Source organism: Odontesthes bonariensis, chromosome 19, assembly GCF_027942865.1.
Source record: "Odontesthes bonariensis isolate fOdoBon6 chromosome 19, fOdoBon6.hap1, whole genome shotgun sequence".
Classification (NCBI taxonomy): Eukaryota; Metazoa; Chordata; class Actinopteri; order Atheriniformes; family Atherinopsidae; genus Odontesthes; species Odontesthes bonariensis.
Genome location: NC_134524.1, coordinates 6,754,139 through 6,776,945, shown reverse-complemented (window position 1 = coordinate 6,776,945; position 22,807 = coordinate 6,754,139). Strand labels below are relative to the sequence as shown.

The following is a 22,807-nucleotide window of genomic DNA, read 5'->3' as shown; positions in this document are numbered from 1 at the left end:
AACACTCAAAGGTTTGTTATGCAACCGACTCTGCTGAGTAGAAACTGTGCGCATGCATTTGTTTCAGTAAACTTTGCAAACTTCCACTTGTTTTGAAGGGGTTTAACCGCAGCTTCCAGTTCAGATGCAGTCCAAATGTAGGCCTGGAGAACATGCTTGTAAATAAGCTTTAATTCCCGTTCTCATCTAAAAAGCACCACATCTGGCTTTGCAGGCCTGAAGAAGGGATCATTTCCCCCAAACACCATCAAATCATGGATTCGATGGTCGAATTTAAACATTTTAAATTTCACCCGTTATCATATTAACCTTTGTATCCATGTATATATATTCATTGTTGTGTGGTTAAAACATTCTTCCATTTATTCACCTGTTCATGTATTTATCTAACAAACAAACAAACAAAAAAAATGGTTGGATGAACTCACAGGATCCAGTTAATATCATCAGAACTCCATCAGAGGTTCTGGTGTTTCAGAGCATGTATTATTCTGTTATAGTGACATTTTTTTAGCTGAATGAAAGTAAAAATTTACGAGTTTCTGAACTTATCAGTTAAAATAAATGTTTTTAAAACAAACTCCTGTAACAAGCAATTTAGAGACGTGATATTTGTGGATAAAAGGTCACAAACGAGCCAGATTTGGGACTCGAGAAAGTAGTCGTTAAATTTTCCCTCATTAATAAAAACTTTAGCTGATGGAACATTGAGTGCATTCTTAAATTTGACTGATTTTCATTCAGTTTTACTTCATCACTGAAGAGGAAAATATCTGCAGTGGCTCTCTGTCAGTGTTACAACAGTGAAATGAATTTGTCAAAAATATGAAGCCGAATAAAAACAAAATGGAACAACTTGACTGGCTGCCAGGAAACTAATTATTCATCCACATAGTTAAATTATGACTAATCACAAGTAATAACTTCTAATAAGTAATGCCTTGTTACAAACATTTCTATAAAAATGCTAAAATTATCCAGTTTCACACCAACTTTTGTCCTCTTTTCCATCTCACAGCCTCTCAGAAGTAGCTGCTTAAAGCGTTTCCATGGCTACGACAGTAAAGCGCTACACCACATTAGTATTAATATCATGTCATATGTCAGTCAGAGGTACCGTTTAAACTTACTTATAAATCAAACTCCAACATTTAAATGTTCTCGAATCAAGAATGAATGAAAATATAAACCCAGAGAAAAGATAAATAACTGCTTAAAATCGGTGACACGTTCCCCAAACTGTGCGCACGTCAGAGGGTAAAGAACGCCACGGTGCTCATAGGTCTTATTTCCATCTTTACTTGATCAGAAGCACCGACAGTGACACGTTCTCTCATTCGGTCAACAAAGAATGTTCTGGCTTTCAAAACAAAAATACAATAATGTGAAAAATACATTCTCAAACTCAAAATTATATGGCTCATTTCCAAATAACTTCTTATTTACAAGTGCATTTTTATTCAGCACATTTAACTGTTTTATATTTAGCTTTTATTCTTCAGCATCACCCCCCCATCCCCCAGCTTTTATCTGAAGGTGATGAGGTAGTCTGGGTATGCTTGGTTGTCGTGGAACACAACAAACATGCCGGGGTCGTCCATTCTGTCCACCACGCTGTCGTAACGGTCGTGGGGCTGCTGGCTGCTGCGAGGCGGAGGCACCCTCATGTCGCCGCTGCCCAGGGCGTAGACGCCGGTCAGAACTCGGGCCACAAATATGACTTGAGTACCATCAGCAGCCGGCCTTGAGTAGGTGGGACTGGCTGAGTAGTTGGCGTTTACAGCAAAGTAGGTTCCTTGACCAAAGACGGTGGCTGCAAATTGGAAATTACACAACATATTGAATGTTTTAGAAATTTGCATTCCAACTTTTCCCTTTCAAAGAAGTACAAGCCTCTCCTTTACAAAAACTCTCATAACACGAGCCCCTATTAACCCTAACCCCAGGAAACGCACCAAATGCAGCCAAAGTGAGACAGTTATCGTATATTTACTGTGTACTTTACTGCTGAAACAATGACACTTTCTTCAAAAACCGATGCGTAATTCCATAAATGTTACCGTTGAAATTTTCTGGACAACATGGCCATTACCATTCTTCAAATCTAGGCTAAAACCTGCTTATTTAGGATTGCTTTTAATACCCAGTAGCATGATGACACTTTTATCTTATTTGATCTTATTTGATTTTGTTGTATTTTATTGCTTTCACTGTTCTTTTATTGTTTTTACTTATTCTTCTCTTTAGTTATTACCTGCTGTAAAGCACTTTGGTACATCGTAATGATTGTCTGTAAAGGGCTGTATAAATAAAATACATTTACATTACCGTTTTTCCCAGAAAAGCTCCTATTGAAGCCTTTTGTCTCGATGGCGTCGCGGTTTTCCAGGCTTGTGCCGTGATACAGAAGCCTCTCACCGGCTCCTCCTTCCCGTCGGTTCTTTTCAGAAATGTGCTTTTTCTGCACTTCGTAGGCACGACGCAGATGAACATTTTGCAAACGCTCAATCTGGAAGGAAACAGGTTAGGGTTAGGTATGAGCAGGAAAAATGCTGATTTTAATTTGTTTTACCACACTGGAGGAGCCCGAGCATGCATGATACAAACTATGAGGTATCACTGCTCTGACATAAACAATTCTGTGAGATTATAAATGCATTTTCTGTAAGATTATAAATGCACTGATGGTACATTTTCTGTGAGATTATAAATGCACTGATGGTACATTTTGTAGACAAAGGATGGTGCAAATGGAAGCTAGTGAGAGCCCCCTCCCACCTTCAAAATGTTTTTGTGAACAGTCTTTTTAAATGCCTCCTGGACAGTCCTGTACTCTGCAGAGGAACGATCCAGTGGAACCACTCGCAGGTTTTCATCAGTAGCCATGTTGTCCCAGTACAGGGGAAGAGTGAAGTCTGCCAAAGAAAGGTGGATCAGTCAGTGAGGATACAGAGAGAATAACATAAGATGCTCAGGAGGCTTGAAATCTAGCAACTGAGCTTAAATCAACTGGAAATTTAGCTAAAATACAGGGGCAAATAAAACTACTGTTCCATTTGGGCTCAGCATCAACATTTTAAATGCAAAGCTTAAATGTGTAACTCCAGGAATGAGAAGCAAGCTTTCCTTTTTAAACAGCTGCCATTAAATCCTTTCTAAAACATAATTACATTTGTATATCTTATCAGAATGCATGTATTCGCAGTAACTGAAGGGTTACTATTCTATCAGTCTGGAAACCCCCATCCTGACACATCCTGTAATCAGACGGGACATCTTACTTTACATTTGCAAACTTTAAAACGTCCACAGTGTCATGAGCAGAATACTGTGACTCCACAGCCGTGTTCAAAGCTGTTAAACCTGTGATCTTTTGCATGTGGAGGGTGTGGCTGCATCACTGCCTGCTGCCGCCTGCCGACAGCCGCGCCTGTTACAGTGTTTACTGCTCGGTCTCCACTTCGGTCTGCACGGTTTACACAGCAGGCAGTGATATGAAGGGAGAGAAAATAGGGCCAAGCGATTGTGAGGTCTGACTTTTTCCTGGAGAACGATTTTGTGATGCAAATGTATTACTCTTTTGAACGCATATTGTTTTGAGAAGCAAAACGCTTTATTTTTTAAACCCCAGCCAACTAGCCGGACTACCTTCGTCAACACCAAAACGAGGCTGGAACTCGGCTCACAGGACGCAGCAGGGGGTAAGAAAATGTTCATAAATGATGTTGCTAATATGGGATGTCATACAGCTTCATGTCAAAAGAGGCGAACTATCCCTTTAATACATGCATTTCAGTGGGTCAAAGTCAAATATTGTGAGTGTGTCGTGGCTCTCGTTGTGAAACAGAACAACAGTATGAAACAGACAGACTCAAAGCTGTTAAATCAAGTCAGAACATGTCACTGCTCCTCTCACCTGGCAGATTCTGAAGGCGTTTCAGCTTCACCGTCTCTCCGGTTATTAGTTTTTTGGCCTGCGTCCTTCTCAGATCCACAGTCCACACCATTCCCTTTGCGTCCACTATGGCCGTCGTGACATTCTGATTCTCCAGGTTATAGTTTGCCGTTTTGGGGAGTCTTTCCCAGCTGCCGTTAAGCGCCAGGATACACCAGGCCACACGAGGGTAGAGAATTTCCTCCTCTTTGATTCTCATTTCTCTCCGAAGGGGAGTAATGGTGTGGAGCATCTGCACCACCTGGTTGACTCCATCTTTTAACCCGCTCACCGTCAAGCCGCCCAGGCTCAGCCAGCCCTCCTGCACGTAGAGACCTTTGGCCTCTGCAAGCTTCTTTAAGTTCTTCATGTCGTCCTGGGTGAGGTCTGCCAGCTCCACCTTGGTGAAGGTTTGCGAGGAGCAGTGAGCCTGGTACAGACTCTTCATCTTCTTCATGGCGTCGTTGACGCTCTCCCGGCGTAGACCCAAGAACAAGAGGGAGGACTGCTGACAGGTGGAACTGGATCTGAGGATGCTCAGGTGGGAGATTATTGATCTCTGGGGCAACACTTGGGGAAGCGCCACTGCAAAGTGAGTCAAAATACAGGCAGATGGTGCAAATATTAGAGCATAAATAAATCAAGAAGAAGACTGTTTTTGTATTTGTGTGGATTGCAGCAGCTGTGTCGGTGCGTTAAAGGGATAGTTCGCCTCTTTTGACATGAAGCTTTATGACATCCCATATTAGCAATATCATTTGTGAACATGTTCTTACCCCCGTTGATGAAGGTAGTCCGGCTAGTTGGCTGGGGTTTAAAAAATAAAGCGTTTTGCTTCTCAAAACAATATGCGTTCAAAAGAGTAATACATTTGCATCACAAAATCGTTCTCCAGGAAAAAGTCAGACCTCACAATCGCTTGGCTCTATTTTCTCTCCCTTCATATCACTGCTTGCTGCCGTCTGACGACAGCCGCACCTGTTACGGTGTTTACTGCTCTGTCTGCACTTCGATTTACACAGCAGGCAGTGATACGAAGGGAGAGAAAAAAGGGCCAAGCGATTGTGAGGTCTGACTTTTTCCTGGAGAACAATTTTGTGATGCAAATGTATTACTCTTTTGAACGCATATTGTTTTGAGAAGCAAAACGTTTTATTTTTTAAGCCCCAGCCAACTAGCCGGACTTGCTAGTATGGGATGTCATACAGCTTCATGTCAAAAGAGGCGAACTATCCCTTTAAAGTGCAGTTCTCACCTTGTCGATCTCTGATAAGGACCTGGCAGGAACTCTCAACCAGCTCTTTGCTCACTTTCCCGTCACCCTGAAAGTAGCGCAGAGGCCCCGGACCATCGAGGACCAAAGTGTCTGATATCAGACCGGCGAGAGCCGCCGAGAGGCTGCGGCGGGTCTCCTGCACCTGGCGACGGGGACCTGACACGAGCACGTGTGGATGTGGAGAATGTGAAGCTTTTAAAGTCCCTTTCATCTGCTGCACGCCGAGCAGATCCAAGACTTTGTCAAAACAGTCGACCAGTTCAGGATGCGGCAGAATCAGCTCCTCTCGAGTGGAAATCTGATGCAGCAGGTAGTCACGAAGGAGCTCTTTGAGCCTGTTCACGTGATCCGAGTAGCCCACCAGCCGCACTTTGGCCACCGTGGTTGCGTAGAGTCCCGGGACGAAGCTGACGTCCACTCTCAGCTCGCCGCGGTTCGCGTCGTTCTTTGCTTTGATCAGGATTTCTTTTATTCGGTCTATATCTGGAGGAACGGCCGCAGCACCTTGCAGCTTCTCTATCTCCACGCTCAGGTCCTTCAGGACCGTTGCCAGAGCCTCATCCAGGTCCTGAGAGCTCAGGCTGGACAGGACCAGGTCCGACGTCACCTCTATGGAAACAGGACTTTTGAAGCTCCGGTGGAAGCGAGTCTGGTACTTGAAGACGGCCCCGCTGGATTTTATAAAGTTCATCAGATCCAGAGGGAGCTTAACTCTCTTAATCAATACTTTATCAATGGGTTCATCGGGTTTGGCAGCTCCTGACTGCACCTTCTGTCCCGGGCCTTTCGAGATGATTGCATCGGTGTTTCCTCTGAGATCTTCAACTTTTGGGAGATGATAAGTATGAAGTAATCGGGTAAACTTTTCCTCCACCAGTGAGGAACACTTCTCTGTGACTCGGCATTCCTTCCGGAGAAATTTGGGAAACTTTTAGTCCGTTTCATTTATGTAAATCTCAAATATTTTTCATTTTATTTTGAAGTTTTAACCCTTGTCCGCCCTACCAAAGCCACAAAATAAAGCAACTTAATTGAATTTTAAATCCAAAATCTATTTTGTATGATGAAACCACCTGTTATTTATCTATTCAACTCAATTCAATACATTTTTTATCATGTATTTTTTGTTACACAATACAAAAATCACCAGTTTTCAGGATTACACTTTATTTTTATTTTTATTTTTTTTTTAACCACAAACCAACTGTCAGTTGGACCAACAGTTTTCTTGTTTTCTCAGTTTTCTTTTACATAATAAAGGTTTATTATTGCTATTATATAAATGTGAAGTAATTACTTCTGAATTAATTATATTGAAAGGGAAAAAAACAGTGAACTTTTTTCTGGTGTTTAAATGTTTTTATAATTCACGGGTCAAAAATGACCCAAAAGACAATCTTTGTACCCTAGTGGTGTACAGCCCACATGGAAACATAAACAAAAATAAAGTATGACTTTTTCTAATGATGGGCTCCCTTTAGGAAAAGTCATAACATTTCAAGTTAGAAAAAGATAGTTTAAGGTATTTTTTCTACAGCTAAACATGGTAGTGGCTCACTTTTGACCCGCAGGACAACAGGAGGGTTAAACTCACAGTTTTAAGCACTCACCTGTTGACTGGTGCACGGCTCATTTGTGCACATGAGACTGCGAGGTGAACGGCTGGGATTCATCCCCGGCTCTTTAATCATGAGAATCCTCTCCAAGATTTCCCCCCTCCTTTCTGCAAAGAACAAAAAACAGTCTGAAAACCAGTCCGCAGGAGAACACGGGCCTGTAGATACATTGTGTCGCTGCATCGAACAGATCAGTGTGTGGATGCAAAACAATTTCCTCCAGCTAAACTCAGACAAAACTGAACTCATCGTCTGTGGCCCACAGAAACAAAGAGAAAGTGTTATCAGTCACCTTGAGACTCTCTCTAAAACCTAACTATCTCGGGGTAATATTGGACTTTAACAGCCACATTAAATCTGTAACATCAGCAGCTTTTTACCATCTAAAAAACATTGGCAGAATCAAAGGAATAGTGTCTAAACCAGACTTAGAGAGACTGATCCATGTGTTTGTCTCCAGCAGGTTAGACTGCTGTAACGGCCTGCTCACTGGGCTCTAAACGGGCTATAAGACAGCTGCAGTACATCCAGAACGCTGCTGCTCGAGTCCTGACTAGAACCAGGAAATACGACCATATTAGTCCAGTGCTCAGGTCTCTGCACTGGCTTCCTGTCGCTCAGAGAATAGACTTTAAAACAGCTCTGCTTGTGTACAAGTCTCTTCACGGTCAAGCGCCAAAGTACATCTCTGACATGTTAGAGCCATATGAACCAACTCGGGCTCTGAGAACCTCAGGGAGGGGTCTCCTGCTGGTGCCCAGAGTCAGGACTAAACATGGTGAGGCTGCGTTTCAGTTTTATGCTCCTAAAATCTGGAACAGTCTTCCAGAAGATGTGAGACAGGCCTCAACTCTGACAATGTTTAAATCCAGGCTGAAAACAGTTCTATTTAGCTGTGCATATGACACCTGAAAGTATTTTATCTGCACGCTTAGCTTTTAATTTAATTAATTAATGATTATTGTTTATGTTTTTTTTTTTTGTATGCTTTTATTGCCTTTTTGTGATTTTATGTAGCTGTAAAGAACTTGGAATTTAACCCCTAACCCTACAAATAAACTTGCCTTGCCTTGAATAAAGTTCCCCTTACTTATATTTCTGCACCACCTGCTGGACAAAGTTTTAATCTATACACCTAAAGATGATTCTGATAACTTTGTCATGCTAAGACGACCAACATGGTCAACATCTGGATGTCATTGGAACTATATGTATGAACGTACACGTGTGTTTCTGTATATTTTTGTTTGCTGAGTCTGAGCAGAGAGTGTTTACTCACCGGGCAGTTCCTTCTTCCACAGCCTCTGTTTCCCTGTCACCTTCCACAGAGTCTCTGCTTTCCCGGAGAGGATTCCTGACCCTCCTGAACTCCGAAGGAACAAGTGTTGTTGGTATTTACTCACTTTCCCAGCCACACTCCGCATGTACGGTCACTTAAAGACTGCTTTTCCCTACTTTCATTTCCCCGCACAGGCCGGGCTGCGCATGCGCGTTATTATCAAGAAACTGACACTCCCAGTGACTCAGAAAGTTTCCCTGTCCATACCTGTCTGACTTTCCAAATGCTATTTTTAACAGACTGAACCACGTGTTGAGAGGCAGTTTTTTTTTTCATTGTTGTTTTTTCTGCTTCACTTTTACTCCTCCCACGTGACAGCAGTTAAAAACAATGACGTCATTCTTCACACGGAGCTTTAAATGTGCTGCTTGTGGTGCTGCGTGCGCACCTCGACCCATTTTACAAGTCATGATGCAGATGGTGTTGATAAAAGTCATTTTATTGATGGGAAACTTAGTTTGCAGGCAGGTCCTCAAAAATAAAATATCACAGTGATAAACAATATTACGTAACTCTTCAATAAAAATGCCAAAAATGAAATAAAAAACAGTAAAACAGCTAAACAAATCACCCAGAATAAAAACACTAAATGGAATAAAATCACATGGACTTATGTAAAAAAGCTTTTGCACGGGGAACAAAGGAGTTTTTGTTCCCATTACTTCTCACTCATGTACTTCTGTATCTTTGGCCTGAGGGGATGGTAAATAATAAAGTCAGAGAAGTTTAATTTAAGTTAATTCATAGATTTTATCCATCCAATGATCATATTGTTAAAAGATTCAAAAAGACATTGATGTGAAATGTACTTTCTGTTATACATGCTGAAACTGTGTCCCATTTATTTTGGCACTACCCTATTGTCCAAAGACTGTGGAGTGACATTTGTAACTTTATCGCTAACAACATTGATAAATAATGAGTTTAATTTGTCTTGAAGGAGTGTATTGTTTGGGCTCCCTGACTTTAACAAAACCAAGGAAAAAGCCAACATAACTTTTATTATCAACCTCATCATTTTAATGGCAAAATTGCATATCCATAAATGTAAATTCATGCGGAAAAAAACATCTTTTCTTGCCTTTCTCGGTGACCTCAGGCAGTACGTGACCTGCATTAAATTTTCAAACAACCAGAAAGCGATTAAGACTGTTGATATCTGTGAACACTTGAATATTTGAATGTAACCTCTTTTATCCCCTGGCGTATAATATAGAAATGTTTCATGTGTAATGTAAAAAAAATGTTTTAAATTAAATTTAAAAAATTAAAAATTAAAAATTAAAAATTAAAAATTAAAAATTAAAAATTAGGAATTAAAAAAATGGCGGACGAAACTTCCGGGTTGTGGAGACGCCAATAGTTCCAAACAAAGGGCGCATCTCCGCTGATCTCAATTGCTCGTTAAGAACAATTACTAGTAAGTTAATGAAATAACAGCATTTTAAACGTTTTTTACATTTCTAAGCATTAACTATCAGAAGTATACTCTTAGACATCATTATTTTTACATTTGGTTAGCATGAAATATCGTGTTGATGTTAAAGGGACACTATGTAATTTCTTCCCCCATCTAGTGGTGCAATTTTATTTTGCAAAGTTGAATGATTTTGCTCTCTAGCGCCTCACGTTTTCAAATGTGCGCTGCAACTTCTTGAACTACGGCAAGCGGAATGTGTCAAGATTCAAGAAGCTATAGCTTCAGACTCAAGGTCCATACAAACAAAAAGAAATCAAGACACACAGTACAAAGGATTATATAACACACATACAACAACACTATAAATACAGATGACAGATAACATGTTAGATAACATAACATCTCCTTTGGTGTGCAAGCAATGCAATTAGTCATATTCCGGGAGTTAACGGAAGTGACGTCAACGCAGCGTTAGCATTAGCCTGTGTTAGCAATAGGAGCAATAGCAGCGGTAAATAAACTCCCGGTAAACTTACAAACTTTCTAATGCCTCGTTTTGTGAGTTAAGAGCCTATGTGTACTACGGCAGAAGTTTGATAACAATCAATGCATTATTAGTGGGATCATTTACGAGATAAAATCTATTTAGCATTTTTTTTTTTAAACTTTATTAGTAAATCAACAAAATAACAGTTTACAAATGTGAGCATAACGCCAAAAAGAAGATATCCAGGGGGAGCATAGGAATAATAATAAAAAGAAGAAGATGATGCACTTACAAAAAGAAAGCTAATGAACACAAAGACATATGTGCCAAGGAATAAAATCTATTTAGCATTAGCGGCTGTAAGCCATTTGGCGGAAATGACGTCACAATGACGTCATTTCTGCTTGTAGGCCTGATGGGGAAATCGCGATTCGAAGTGCTTTATGTCCCTCTCGGCACTTCGTCATTTTTCATAGACCGGAAGGACATGGCAGCCTCCATAGAGCTTACCTGCTCTATGTAGATACAGACAAGTTATTCTTCACTCAGGAGGATAAGTGAGATTTTTGACAGAGATCATTTTACACCAATGAGGACTAACTTATGAATGAATATGTTGATTTGAGCTAATAAATGACTTAATTTATTACATAGTGTCCCTTTAAAAATGTAATGGATTTAGGGACCTAACTGAAAGCTTAGTAACGGAGGCTAACGTGAGTTAAAGCTGCAGTCTGCAAGATTTGTTGTTGTCATACGTAAAGTCCTAATTTTTGGCATTTTAAGAGTTTACATGATCTATCAGAACGCTTGAAGTTGAAAACGGTGACCTCCGTAGTCGCAAAATGCAAGAAATGCTTATTTTTTAACCGAAAAATAAAAAGTTATTTAACTTCCTGTCCCGCCCCATCAAAACAATGAGAACTCGTGCACGTCTACGTGCACGCCAGATGCGCGTACACGACTCCTCATTCATCAACTCACCTGTCATTTGCGATCATGGAAGACACAGTAAGTAGACTAGCCCGTAATGAAGTTCAATAGTCCAGATAAATAAGCGTGGGGACGAGCCTACCTTGTATCGCGCGTGCACAATCGGTGATTGACAGGCAGCAGAGCCCAGCTCGTAACCTGATTGGTTACCTTTTACCGGTCCGGTCTGCAATTTTGTAAACAAACCTGCTGGCTTTGGAGGGACCTAGCGGGACATATAGGGGACCTAGAGAACTCTTTTTGTCTGTATTGGGGTATTTAATGTACTACTTTCAGAATCCCCGGACAGTTCCAGGCATTATGCTTGAAAAAGAGTTGCAGACTGCAGCTTTAATTAACGTGATAATTTCACTAAAGTCCGTTAACTTTTTATTGTCAGGTGACTTTATGTAAAGTTGTTTTGATTGTTAGGTTTTAAAACATTACCAAAATACTATATATAGGCCTAAAGTATTAATACATTTAAAACATTTTGGGTATTTCTGAAGCATTAGCTGACTGGTCTTTAACTAATTAAGTAAGTTTTTTTCAGCATGACTCAGCAGCTGTGATGATGAATTTATTCATTTCTCTGTTGTTGTTGCCAGGGAGGTCAGCAGACGTGGTCGCTGCTGCCATGCTGCCATATGACATTTTATAATAAAACGTTTGGTTGAAATAATGTTGTTTTTTTGCACGACTGACACATTTATTTTGTAATTTAATATGGTTTTAATTAGAAAGGTTTTTAGATTAAAATTTTAATCAATTAATTCATATTTTACAGTAGTTTTCTGGCTTGAAGCGCAATAAACAGGGTTACAGATACAGATGTATTCAGTTCACATGAAAATCAAAAAATGAAATACAGAAAAATGATGTCTTCTACAGAAAAGAAGAATTGATCCCGGCTGCGTATTCAAACTCTGATGTCACAGAAAAACTTCCATAGGAGCCTATCCCAATTGCCATTAGGTGGGGATATTGGGACAATATTTAGAATCTGAATTAACACAGAAAGGTCTGAGCTGGGATTTGAATTCTAACCACCGTTCAGCCCTCATTGATTGGTATTAAAGACATGACAACGAATTATCCCTCCTTTTATATTCCATATATCATAAAATATAATTAAATTTCAGTTGGAAAAACGTAACTCTTGGCCTCAGGATTTGTTAATCATCCGCATCACCTGGTAGACTCCATCTTTCAGCCCCCTCACCGTCCACACGCCCCGCCCAGCCCGGTCCTCCTGCACCTGCTCCACCTGCTCCACCTGCACACCCAGGTGGTTCATCATCTGCTTCAGACTGCTCACATCCTCCTGGGTGAGGCCTGCGAGATCCCCCTCTCTGAAGCTCTGTGTGGTGCACTGAGCCTGATACAGACTTTTGAGGGTAGCGATGGCTTTGTCAACGTCTTTTCTGCACAGGCCCACAATGGTGAAGGTTGACTGCTGGGTGGAAGAGGTGGTGCAGAGGATGCTCGGGTCGATGTTCGTCACAGGTGGAGGAGGGTGCGGTGAAACACCAGCTGCTCCTAAAACAGATTTAGGGGGGGAAATGTGTTTGAAAATGACAGCTGGGAAGAAGTGGAAGGTCGTCTGTGTTGCTCTGTCTCACCTGTGCTGACATCAGCAGAGGGAAACATCTGCATCGCTCTCTGTTTAAAGGCCAGGAAGACGTGGATCTTGATCAGAACCAGGCGGATGTTGGTGAGGGTCCGGAGGCGCCCGGACGATGCAGTGGTGTCGACCCCTCGGAGGACTCTTTGTGCCACAAGAGCGGGGTCCAAACCACCAGCTCCTGAGTGATCATTCAGGTTTAAAAACTGTGAGTGGCTTTTTCCAGATAGACATTTTTTACTTTTTTTTAATCCAAGTTAAATAATAGACCTTAAAATATTCCCATTCATTTATAGACGATCGAACGGCGTTTTAAATGCGTCCTCTTAGAGGAAAGCTTATCCATGTTTCTGATCTTATTAATACTTCACTACGAGGAAAACTTAGTCATATTCAAATGGTCAATTAAGACCTATTACCACTGTATCAACCTTAATATTTCCTCTCAGATGAAAGTCTTTTAAAGATTTGTTATCATTCATTATATCAACCGTTCTGTTATTAGCTATATTTCTAAATGCTTCCTCTTAGAGGAAAGTTTATCCATGTTTGTTAGCTTTTGTTAGTTTACTCAGATTACCTGTTATAGTTATACCAATCCTACTATTAGCTAAATTTACTTTTGCTCTGTTATAGTCATACCAATCTTACTGTTAGCTAAAATGACCTGATTGATGTTCTGTATCTGTATTTCTATGGAAGAGTATAAGGGCCAGGCATAAGAAAAACAAATAATATTTTGCCTGTCGAGAATAAAGTCGTTTCAACATTTCGACTTTAATCTCGACATGTCGACTTTATTCTCGACAGGCAAAATATAAATATTTTTTCTTATGCCTGGCCCTAATAATCTACCGTAGTATTTCTGTGTTTGATTTTTTGATGTTTTTATTTCTGTATTTCTGTCTGTGTTGTAAAGCACTTTGGATCGCCTTGTTGCTGAAAAGGGCTATAGAAATAAATTTCACTTCACTTCACTTTTTGTTCTTTCGTTTGACCTTCTCGACCTTCTAGCGTCGTACGTACCAGCACAGATGGCAGGAATGGCCACAGATTCGTATCCATATGATTCACAGAGCTGCATAATGCGGCACACCAGCTGCTCAACGACATCTGCATCTCTTTCTCCAGACACATGCAAAATGGCTTTACAGGGGAATGATCCAGGCCGGGTTTTAAACACGTCGCCACGGCTCACATTCGCTGCGAAGACCCAACAAAGACGCTTTGTTTGAGATTGCATTTGTGAAAATAAGATGCAAATATTCATTTTGAGGCATAGCTTCTTACCATTTTTCAGTTCAGTCTCCACCTGGGGTCCAGCTACAGTTAAGATGCCCTTACACGCACCTGCCATAGATCGATGGTAACGCAGTGAGGTCACTAAGCAGCGATCATGGATATAACTGGTAACGCTAAAGTCTGCTGGAGCACTCACTTGTCTGAAAACCTTTGAAGTCGGTCGTGTTCACCACAGCATCGGTAGTCTCATTAGTGATGTCACCGCAGATTATCTGCACTTTAGCTCCGCCCCCCACGGTTATGGTGACGTCTGCGAGGTCACTGGTGAAGGAGCTGAAAATTGCTGAGAGGAAGAGCATCACACGGTGTGCATCTGTCAGACATCTTATCTGATTATTCAGGATACGAGTGAACATGCAGGTGTGGAAAATGTAAATAGGAACGAATACAACAATTTGCAAATAATTTACACCCTAAAATAACTTTGAAGGGTAACATAACAGTGTGTAAAAAACATTTTGTGCCCTTTGAACATTAAATATGTTGTCTATTAACTATCTTCAGGTGAATAAAAGGAGGAAGTGGCTTGCAATTGCTTCTATTCTATTTTATTTACACTTTAGACCAAAGGTCCCCAAACTCCGGAAGCGGCCCGCACGTTACTTTTTATGGCCCTCCAAAATATGTCCGTAATGTATTCCATCCCTCCCGCACCGGACTTCAACACCGTCAATCTTACTTCTCTCTGTTCATTCTCTATCAGTGGGGTTACATGGCCCTGAAAGGATCGGATTATTGGCTAAATTACAATAAGACTGAGTTATTAAGTTCATGTAGACACCTTAATGTGACAAGAAATTGGATCGGATTAAGACCCCGGGATAACTCTGTTGAAAGTCAAATTAAACGTGTTTGCAGACGCTGAAGCACGTGATGAATTGGACTTTGCGTTCTGTGAATGCTCCAGATTTTTTCCCGGGGTCAACCCGGACCCGGAAGTCAAAGGAGACGATATTCCTGTTGTTGTCGCCGTCAGAAAGAAACAAGCAACGCGATGGAGAATGCTCCGTTGGGCATCGAGTTTGTGCAACAAGCAGCTCATCACAGACCAAATGTAGAGGGACGTAGCTTCATCTTGCTCTTTGTTCTCCATCTTTCTCCAATGCCTGAGTTTGTTGTTGTTGTTGTTGGTGGTGAAGAGGTCAACAGGAAGTGGCTCTATTAACAACAGTTGGAATGGGTACAGCGCCACCTATCATACCGGGGTATGACACGCTTTGTGCCTCTGATTTGATTCATTCTGCCATATATCCAAGGATAATTACCCTTGCTCAACTCATTCTGATTGTAATTTAGCCAATAATCCGATCCTTTCAGTGCCATGTAACCCCACTGTATGGCGACTCCTAACAGGTACATGTGTCATTCCTTTTTTGGCCACTGGAAGGTTTTGGCGCTGTTGCACAGCCTTTTTCTGACATGGACTCTGGCCTGCAAATGCTTCAAATGTATTAACATAAACGCAATTTTGTCCTCTTATGGCCACTGTTTTTGGAATCCTATGTAGCCATCACAACATAAGTTCACACTGCTCTCACCGAGCCTCCTCACCGAGCCAAATTTCCCCCCAATTCTAAGCCATGGTTTTATATGGCATTAAAATTTTCTTAATTGTTCTTCACTCCAGGAAGTTTTATATGCCAAATAGAATTGTGTGAGTTCACAAATGTTAGAATGAAATATGATTTTTGAAAATGCTCAAACAGGCTTTTACCTGACATTATTAACGTTATTATTCTTATTTTGTGATTGCAGATATTTCCATTTAAGACAAAGCAAAATCATTTTAACATGATAGTAGCCTAACATAAATAATAACAATAGCCTACATCGAATGGGCTAAAATTCAGCTAAGATAGATCTACTGTATACAATAGGCATATTTACTGTAATTTACATGGAAAAATCTCCGGCCCTCTCAGAGAGCCATGCAGCGCGAGCCGGCCCTCTTTAGAAAAAGTTTAGACCACTGCTTTAGACAGATGTTTGTAATCCTTTTGACCAGCTGTGCGTGTTTACCTCTGCCACTCTGGTTCATGCTCAAGCTCAGGCGACTGTGGACATCATGGTAACACTGTAAACACATCGAGCACGGTACATTATCGACCTACCACGAGGAGTTAAAACTCAAAGAAGTAAAACATTCTTCACCTCCTCTGAGTTAGGGTTGTCAGGTTTAATGACCACATGAATGGTGGAGACAGAACCGCATGAAGCAGACGCTCCAAACTGATGAATCCTGTCGGTCAGCACTTGAACGGCCTCTCTCAGCGGGTATTTTAAAGCCACCCCAGGTCCGATAACTGGCAAGGCGACTGAACACCAGCCCTGCTTTACACAGAGGTCCAAACAGCTCTTCAACCCGTTCCCGAGAGCCTGTAAAAGAAAAACCACAAAAGAGTTTCCTGGAAAGGTTTTCACACTGGAAAAAATGCCCCTCCAAAAATAAGTAAGAAAAACAACAAATAAAAGACGTTTTTGCTTGAAATAAGCAAAAAAAAATCTGCCAATGGAACTAGTGAAAATCGGCTTGTCAAGATTTCTTGAAATAAGATGTGATATTTGGGACTTTTGAGTTAAAAGTGATCTTGAAATTAGCTTAAAAACCTCCTCAAATGACAAAAAAAGCTTGTTTCATAAGAAATCCGACTCAAAACAATTTGTTTTCAAGACTTTTTCACTTAATTTAATTTCATTTAAGATATTCCAGATGTATTGTATTAAAACAAGTCCCTATATCTGGCTGAAATGGTACTTGTTAGGCAGTTGTGTCTTATGTTAAGTATAATGAGATATTTTAACTAGAAATGAGACAAATATACTTGGTAAGACTTTGATTTTTTTCCAGTGCACTGTGTTTATATTATATTATATTTATACAGCTCTCATACCTGCACGCTGCGGCCTCTGACCCCGTCCCACGGCCGGCACTCGATGAAGAAGATCTTGGAGCAGCCCAGAGATGAAGGAGCATCAACCACCATCACACTTCCAGGAGAGGAAGCCGCCTTCTTAGCCATGAGCTCAAAGTTCTTCTGCATTTCAGGCCCCCCTTTTTTCAGTAGACCTTTACCAATTTTGGTCGAAGTGAGCTCTTTGGAGATCATGGGGGCCACCAGCACTCTCACCTGTGATGTCATGAAATAATAATGAGTACAATATCACACTAATGAGGCTGTCTAATTCTCCTAAAGTTGTCTAACCTGCTCATCCTCCAAACTGCCAAGTCTGATCTTCAGGGTTGTGTTGTTGACAGCTGCTGTATTCGGAGCTCTGATGGTGGACCTGAAGCTGCTTTTCTGTGACTTTATGGGAGCTGTTTTCGAATTTCCAGAAGGAGCTTGTTGCTGCTCCCTGATAAGAACCTGACAGGAACTCTCAACCAGCTCCCTGCTCACCTTACCGTCACCCTGGAAGTAGCGCAGAGCTCCTGGTCCGTCTAGAACCAGAGTGTCAGACGTCAGACCGGCGAGAGCCGACATCAGGGCCCGATGGGTCTGCTGAACATGACAACGGGGACCAGACACAAGCACACATGGCTGTGGAAGATGAGAGGCTCTCAAGGTCACGTTGGTCTGCTTCATGCCGATCATCTCTAAGAGTTGATCAAAGCAGTCAACCAGCTCAGGATGCGACAGGTTCAGCACTTCTTGAGCTGAAGCCTGATTCATCTGGTAGTCATGGAGAAGTTCTCTGAGCCTGTTCACATGTTCAGTAAAGCCCACCAGCTGCACTTTGGTTACCGGACCTCCACCGGCTGCTGGAGTAAAGCTGAAGTCCACTCTGAACTCCTCCCGGTTTGCCTGGTTCTTGGCTCTGATCAGGATCTCTTTCACTGGGCTCAGATCTGGAGGTGCAGCTGCGGCGCCCTGCAGCGGTTCATCGGCCACACTCAGCTCTCTCAGCACCGCTGCCTCAGCCTCCTCCAGACCTGCAGGGGACAGACTGGACAGCACCAGGTCCGAGCCCACGTCCAGGGAAACGGGGTTTCTGAAGGTCTGCTGGAAGCGGGCCTGGTACTTGGAGACGGCTCCGCTGGTTGTTATGAAGGTTAACAAGTCTTTTGGAAGCTGGACTCTCTTTTCTTTTATCTTCTTGATCAGTTCATCGAGCTTCTCAGCTGCTGCCTTCACTTCCACGTCAGGTCCCTCCAAGACGATCCCGTCAGCGCCTCTGATGACTTTGACTTCTGGACAATGAACAAACATTTCTCGATTGAACACTTCTTCTACCAGTTTGAACTGCTTCTCCATGACTGGAAGCTCCCTGCGGATCGGGACGGTCTCTTCCAGCATCGCGGTCTTCTCCTTCACAGCTTCCACCTCTCCCACCACCACAGCGTAGCCGCTCTCTGTGTACACTCTGACATCATCCGACACAAAGGAGCGGTCCTGCATCACCTTTCTGACACGACTCGGCTCAAACACGTGATGGCAGAGGTAGCGCTCGGTGAGGCCCATGAAGATCCGATCCACCTGCTGCTCCCACTTCTCTGCAGCACCAACAGCTCCTCCAGGCCCCTTCTCCATGTCTCCCCTCACCACTGCCTCCTCTTCATCGAAATCCAAGTGCACATTGCAGCCGATTAAGTCGAGCTGCTTCTGCACCCATTTGAATGCTTTAGGGTTGTCTCGCAGGTAGTACAGGAGGAAGATGTCGAGCTTGAATGTCTTCTCGAGAACTTTTGCCTTTCCTTCCTAAAAAAGAAAAGTTTTAAAGGGAAAACAGGATTATTAGTAGTTTAACCCTTGTGCGGTCTTAACATTCTGTTTGACCCGCCCTACCAAAGCCCCAAAATAAAGCAACTTAATTGAATTTTAAATCCAAAATCTATTTTGTATGGTGAAACCACCTGTTATTTATCTATTCAACTCAATTAAATACATTTTTTATCATGTATTTTTTGTTACACAATACAAAAAGACACTAACCAGTTTTCAGGATTACACTTTTTTTTTTTTTCTACCACAAACGAACTGTCAGTTGGACCAACAGTTTTCTTGTTTTCTCACTTTTCTTTTACATAATAAAGGTTTATTATTGCTATTATATAAATGTGAAGAAATTACTTCTGAATTAATTATATTGAAAGGGAAAAAAAAATGAACTTTTTTCTGGTGTTTAAATGTTTTTATAATTCACGGGTCAAAAATGACCCATAAGACAATCTTTGTACCCTAGTGGTGCACAGCCCACATGGAAACATAAACAAAAATAAAGTCTGACTTTTTCTAATGATGGGCTCCCTTTAGGAAAAGTCATAACATTTCAAGTTAGAAAAAGATAGTTTAAGGTATTTTTTCTACAGTTAAACATGGTAGTGGGTCACGTTTGACAACAGGAGGGTTAAACAGATTGACGGCAGTCAGGCTGCTCTGCTGTAACCTTTGTGTTGTTGCATTAAGAACCGGTTCGGCCAGTTTTCCTTTTCAGTCAGCTCGTCTTTGTTTTTCCTGCTCTCGTTACACAAATCTTCTTTTGTTCTTATGAAAGGTTCATGAGAATTACTGTTGTTTTTCTACATTTCTAAAGACACATATCCTCTGCTGTACTCGGCAAGTATATGCCAAACTTTCTGGAACAAAAACGGCTTCATGTTGCAGTTCATTAAATGAAGAGATATCGTATCTGTTTATCATTTTATTTAGGATTTAGTTCAATTATACTGAAGTATGATCTCACCTGTAAATGAGTGGCGTGTGACTCATCTGTGCCCTGAGGGGAACAGGTCGCTCTAACAGTCAGATGTAACTCTCCATGGGGAAAACAGACGGTGTGCTCTCCTTTCGTCAGAACCCTTTCTTGATCTAAAATCATGCCATTAAAAATACAATCCAACTGTAACAGGCATCCATGTTTTCGTTAAGCTTTTTAACTCTTACCTTCCTTCTCCTTGAAGCATATCCGATATGTTTTACCTCCAACCTTTTCAATCGATCCACAATCCCCTCCTCCAGAGTCTCTTTTTTTCTGGAAGTGTCTCCGGATCTTCTCCTTCTCTCTGTCTGTTAGATCTTTTGCCTCAAAGAACATTGGATACTGATATTCCTCCATTTTCCGTCAGAACCCTGAACCTGAGAGAAACCCGAAGCCCGCTGCTTATCACTGAAAGATTACCTCTGAAGGGCTTTGAATACTTTCATTTCCTCATATTTATGTTGGGTGTTTTATGCAAACACCCAAAAGCGCAGTTTTATCCACTTGTAAAAGCAGCATTTGCCAGGTTATTATCAGTGTATTTGAAATGCAGTGTAATGATGACAAATATGGTGACTTTAATGTCGATAATTCACCAACATCTTCAAAACCAGTGTATTTCATGTTCAATACTTAGTGGTGATAAGTGCACTGGAAAAAAATCAAAGTGTTACCAAGTATATTTGTCTCATTTCTAGTCCAAATATCTCATTACACTTAATATAAGACACAACTGCCTAACAAGTACTATTTCAGCCAGATATAGGGACTTGTTTGAAGACAATACATCTGGAATATCTTGTTAAGTGAAAAAGTCTTGAAAACAAATCGTTTTGAGTCATATTTCACATGAAACAAGCTTTTTTTTTTCATTTGAAGAGGTTTTTAAGCTACTTTCAAGATCACTTTTATCTCAAAAGTCCTAAATATCACATTTTATTTAAAAAAATCTTGACAAGCCGATTTTACTGGAGTTCACTGAGCTCCTGAGAGCGAGCCATTCTTTCACAGATGGCTTGGATCACCTAAATTGAATTATTTGGATGGGTGAGTGAATATGTTCGGTAATATAGTGTCAAAGCAGAAAATTACCATGACGTGACCTCATCAAACCACAAGATGTCCCTCTGATACTAAAACACTGCACAGAGAGCTGAAAATGATGTGCAGCTATGGTGGAAGTAATCCTCAGACTTTTATTTAGCTGCCAATACAACAACACAAAAACACATTACAAGAAAAAGTCCTTAAAAAATTAAATATGGTTCATGTATCAAATTAAAGTTGCATCACTCTTGTTCTCTTTTATATGATTTCATGAGACTAATGATTGTAAAATATCAGTTTGTGATGTTTGCTGGAGGTGCAGCCACTACTTTATAATAACGTTTTATTTACAGAGACACCAGATAAATGTAAGGCCTCTAAGGAGATCATTAATAATGAAGGAAAGAGGAAAAAGATCTGATATCCACATTTATCCTCAGGTCACAAAATTGTTTTCCTGTTTGGAGTTTTGTTGGATCATTTGAACGTTCATTTAGATTAAAGGATGTGGGGTGACGTTCAGAGGTGCAGATCACCTGTTCGCAACTCAGACTCAGACCAAACTATGTGAATTCACTGGAATTAATCATCTTAAAAGTCACTTATAACTAATTATTTTAAATAAATACAGACGACAGCAGACGGCTGCATTTCTCCCTGAGTCATAGTGAAGTGGAAATATAAAGTGGCAATTAAAATACAAGTCTTACAACATTGCTCCTAAGTACAGGAAAATAAACAAATTTTTATTCTCTGTGTACAGCTTTTTAAGGGGCCATGAAAGCTCGGCAATACTTGTGTTAAAGACAAACTACACCAGAGCAAATGAGATTTAACATCTTGAGGAATCTTCTGATTCCAGATTGTCTGATAACATATGGTTAACCAGTTTGTAATCAGCATTTGTATGCGATAATCTCAAAAACAGCAGGTGCATGAACATGTTTTTGGGCATTTTGTGCTACTGAAACAGATGATGGCACAGTTGCATGGGTCACAAGGAGGATATCTCCAAACAGGGGCGCCTGGGGTGAGATGAGACCTTTTTTTTTTTTTTACTTGTGTGGTTTTCAGGGTAAGAGAGGCAGGAGTAAAATGAAAGGCTCTAACCAAATTAGAGGATTGTGTCTTATGAATTTAAATAATCATGATTAATCTGTGGCTTCTTATAGAAAAGTGTGGCTCAAAGTTGTCCCCGGGTTGGGAGGAAGTTGCACCGTCTGGGGGTAAACTGACCATCTAACTGAATCAAACCCGTGAGAAATTTTGAAGATAACTTGCCTCTTAGCTAATTTACTGGTCTTCTTTCGTTCTACAAACAGTCATACATCTTTATTTAAAGCTTACTTATCATAAAACAAAACCAAAAAAACCACCAAAACTTAATAAATACTGACGTAGAATGAATGAATCAATGTGACTGAGGCTAATAAACATTTGAATAAAGTCTAAAACTAAATACAAAGCCTGAAAAAACTGTGAAATGTAAATTACTGCAACTTCCTGGCTCAATTTATCCAGCAGCACATTCTGAAGAAATCTAGCTGGTTTACTAATTCAGGTAAATATTTAGCCAAAGGATTTTATGCTAAAGTCATGTTATCTGATCTGTGTAAATAATTTCCTCTGTATTTGGCCAGTATTCTAGGGAAGCATGAATAATATTTGCATTGCTCAGCTGATGACACTCAGCTCTGTTCATCCATAAAACCTGAGCAGACCGATCAGTTACTGACGTTACAGGCCTGGATGATCGATAATTTCTACTTTTAAATTCAGATAAAACTGATATAAATGTTTTTAGCCCCAAACAAACTCACAGATTCCCAATCTAAACATAAAATGACTCTGGGTGGTTTTACCTCATCTTACAGTACTATTCTGAGAAAGCTTGGAGTCGTGTTTGACCAGGATTTGTCTTGTAATTCACATGTGAAACACGTCTCTCGAGCAGCCTTCTTTCACTCTGGCTTCCAGTCAGTCACAGAATAGATTTTAAAAGCCTGCTGATGGTTTACAATCTGTGATATGTTCAGAGAATATAAAGCCAGCAGAGCTCTGAGATCCAAGGACTCAGGTCAGCTGGTCCAGTC

At 40.9% G+C, this 22,807-nt stretch overlaps 2 protein-coding genes across 2 annotated transcripts; both read right to left on the bottom strand.

Moving 5' to 3' along the window:
- Window positions 1–339: 339 nt before the first annotated feature.
- LOC142368607 (uncharacterized) lies at window positions 340–8,445 on the bottom strand. Its single transcript, XM_075450816.1, has 7 exons — window positions 8,106–8,445; window positions 6,821–6,933; window positions 5,190–6,117; window positions 3,917–4,519; window positions 2,779–2,915; window positions 2,329–2,509; window positions 340–1,813 (listed from the first exon to the last, which is right to left on the bottom strand). Exons 1-7 carry the CDS (start codon window positions 8,248–8,250, stop codon window positions 1,527–1,529), a joined length of 2,394 nt encoding a protein of 797 aa, XP_075306931.1. The 5' UTR covers window positions 8,251–8,445; the 3' UTR covers window positions 340–1,526.
- A 3,401-nt stretch (window positions 8,446–11,846) lies between these two features.
- LOC142368601 (uncharacterized) lies at window positions 11,847–20,092 on the bottom strand. Its single transcript, XM_075450810.1, has 11 exons — window positions 19,853–20,092; window positions 19,653–19,777; window positions 17,174–18,667; window positions 16,862–17,098; window positions 16,122–16,346; window positions 15,990–16,044; window positions 14,107–14,253; window positions 13,959–14,018; window positions 13,695–13,871; window positions 12,667–12,849; window positions 11,847–12,583 (listed from the first exon to the last, which is right to left on the bottom strand). The coding sequence occupies exons 1-11, from the start codon at window positions 20,022–20,024 to the stop codon at window positions 12,210–12,212; spliced, it is 3,249 nt and encodes a 1,082-aa protein (XP_075306925.1). The 5' UTR covers window positions 20,025–20,092; the 3' UTR covers window positions 11,847–12,209.
- Between the last annotated feature and the right edge of the window lie 2,715 nt (window positions 20,093–22,807).